Here is a 2,296-nt window from a genome sequence, read left to right on the forward strand (position 1 = left end):
GTCGGTGACTAATCTAACAAAATCTATTGTTTGACAAAAAAAAAAAACCATAAACCCTACTATTTCATTTGATTACGTGGCATTATCCACACATTCTTGTCTCTTCTTATCTTTCTTACGTGAGCCCAAAAGGCCCAAGTTTTCATCAAAAGATTAGAAAGCCCAAGATTTCTAATTAACCTTTTGGCAGATCTCACTTAAACGGACCCAAGGATATTTTAGTCAATATACCAACTAGGGTTTCCACATATATCCGTCTCCAGCATCGCCCACTTCCTTTCCGCATATATTAGGGTTTTTGCTCATTCGGTAACTCTGTGCTTAAGGCGTCGGCTTCCTCCACTCTCCTCGAACCAGCTCGAAAATGGCGGAACAGGTAGATCTCTCTCTCTCTCTCTCTCTCTAACTTTTCCGTTTTCTCAATTCATCGTTTCGTGCTTGTTTTTGTTGCAGACCGAGAAGGCTTTCTTGAAGCAGCCTAAGGTTTTCCTCAGGTAAAAAATTGATTTCAAAATCTCACATTTTTCAAGCTTTTTTTTAGATCGGATTTGGTTCGTGTATTTGTTCATTTGCTTCTGCTGAAATCAAAGGATTTTGTTTGTTTATTTATTTAATAACATAATATTAATGGGTATAATAAATGGAAATTATGAATTTTTGCAGCTCAAAGAAGACAGGGAAGGGAAAGAGGCCTGGAAAGGGAGGCAATCGCTTCTGGAAGAGTGTTGGGTTGGGATTCAAGACCCCCCGAGATGCTATCGAAGGTATATTTTACTGTTTACTTTTATGGTCGGTGGTTATTCATTTTATTAGATATTTGCAATGTCAAGCATATGGGTTATGTTGTTTAATTATTATCCATGGACCCCTGTTTTATCAAAATCATGTAATCGTTACAAATTTATATTCTTTTTTAGGTTGAGATTAAAGTTCGGAAACCTAAATGATGAATAATATCTTACAACTGTGATACTTCGTGTATTTTGATTTGATTGTAATATCGTCAAAGGCTCTCAGCTCATTTGCTTGTATGATTAATTAGAGATGCCGTGAAATGCTTTGAGATTTATTGTTGCTTGTTGGCATTTGTCATCACATTTAATGATTCAGTGAGTTGAGTGATGTGGGGAGGCGAAGAACGCTTGAAGGAGTTTTGTTAACTGTAAATGGTACAATGACTTGTGATTTGAAGTTTGGTGGTCATCTTTTACATAAAAGAACTGCTTGCATACAACTGCAGGAACATACATTGACAAGAAGTGCCCATTCACTGGCAACGTCTCCATCAGGGGTCGTATTCTCTCTGGTACTTGCCACAGTGCCAAGATGTCAAGGACTATTATCGTTCGTCGTAACTACCTGCATTATATTAAAAAGTACCAGAGGTTTGTCAAATTACTATGAGAAAGTGAAGTTTTCTTCTGTTTCTTAACATCAGGATAATTAATTTTTCACTTACTTGTAGATACGAGAAAAGGCATTCTAACATCCCAGCTCACGTTTCACCTTGCTTCCGTGTGAAAGAGGGAGATTATGTCATCATTGGGCAGTGCAGGTTAGATTTTATTCATGTTGCTCGTTAATTTTGTTGAAACTGTTACTGATTGGTCTTTTAATGCTTTAGTTTGTTTACCCATTAGCAGTCAATTTGTATTTTTGTTTAATCAGTGATTCTGTCCGAATTTTGTAGGCCTTTGTCAAAGACAGTGAGGTTTAATGTGTTGAAGGTGACTCCAGCCGGTTCATCTGGAACTGGGAAGAAGGCATTCACTGGAATATGATTTTGCTGTTTCGGGCAGTATGTTAGTGTTACTTTTGTGCAAGAAGTACATTTAGATTGAGCTACTCGTGACAGATGAACTGTTTTTTGGCATTTTATTTGCTTTTAAAATATTCATCATTCTAAGGTGAGTTTATGGTATTCGTTGAACCATATCTTGAATTTTGCTATCCATATTCTCATTTTATATTCATATTGTTGTGATTGTGTGGGTCTGCCAAATTATTGCATTCAAACATATACTAGCTAGTCTAGTGTCGGTTGCCGATGGTTATTTGTTTAGAGGGGGTCAGAAGGGATTAGACATGATTGAAATTTTAATCCTTTACGCCCCGTTTGGTTGGGTGGATGGTATAGGTTATATCCAATTAGAAGGGCCGAGTCCAATTCTCTGTTTGATGGTGTTAAATGCGTCTTGGACAGGATAGGTTAGGATAGGTTATGTGTGAAATATATTGGTTATGTAACCCAACCTCGCACACAAGTTATACAATTGAAGGATGCGTGGGTTGAGTC

General features: G+C 37.3%; 1 protein-coding gene across 1 annotated transcript; it reads left to right on the top strand.

Moving 5' to 3' along the window:
* The first annotated feature begins 221 nt into the window (after window positions 1-221).
* On the top strand, window positions 222-1,933 carry LOC126633276 (40S ribosomal protein S11). Its single transcript, XM_050303844.1, has 6 exons — window positions 222-376; window positions 454-494; window positions 664-764; window positions 1,241-1,385; window positions 1,466-1,555; window positions 1,691-1,933. The coding sequence occupies exons 1-6, from the start codon at window positions 365-367 to the stop codon at window positions 1,779-1,781; spliced, it is 480 nt and encodes a 159-aa protein (XP_050159801.1). The 5' UTR covers window positions 222-364; the 3' UTR covers window positions 1,782-1,933.
* Window positions 1,934-2,296: the final 363 nt, after the last annotated feature.

The sequence above is a fragment of the Malus sylvestris genome, chromosome 8 (assembly GCF_916048215.2).
Source record: "Malus sylvestris chromosome 8, drMalSylv7.2, whole genome shotgun sequence".
NCBI classification, from domain to species: Eukaryota; Viridiplantae; Streptophyta; class Magnoliopsida; order Rosales; family Rosaceae; genus Malus; species Malus sylvestris.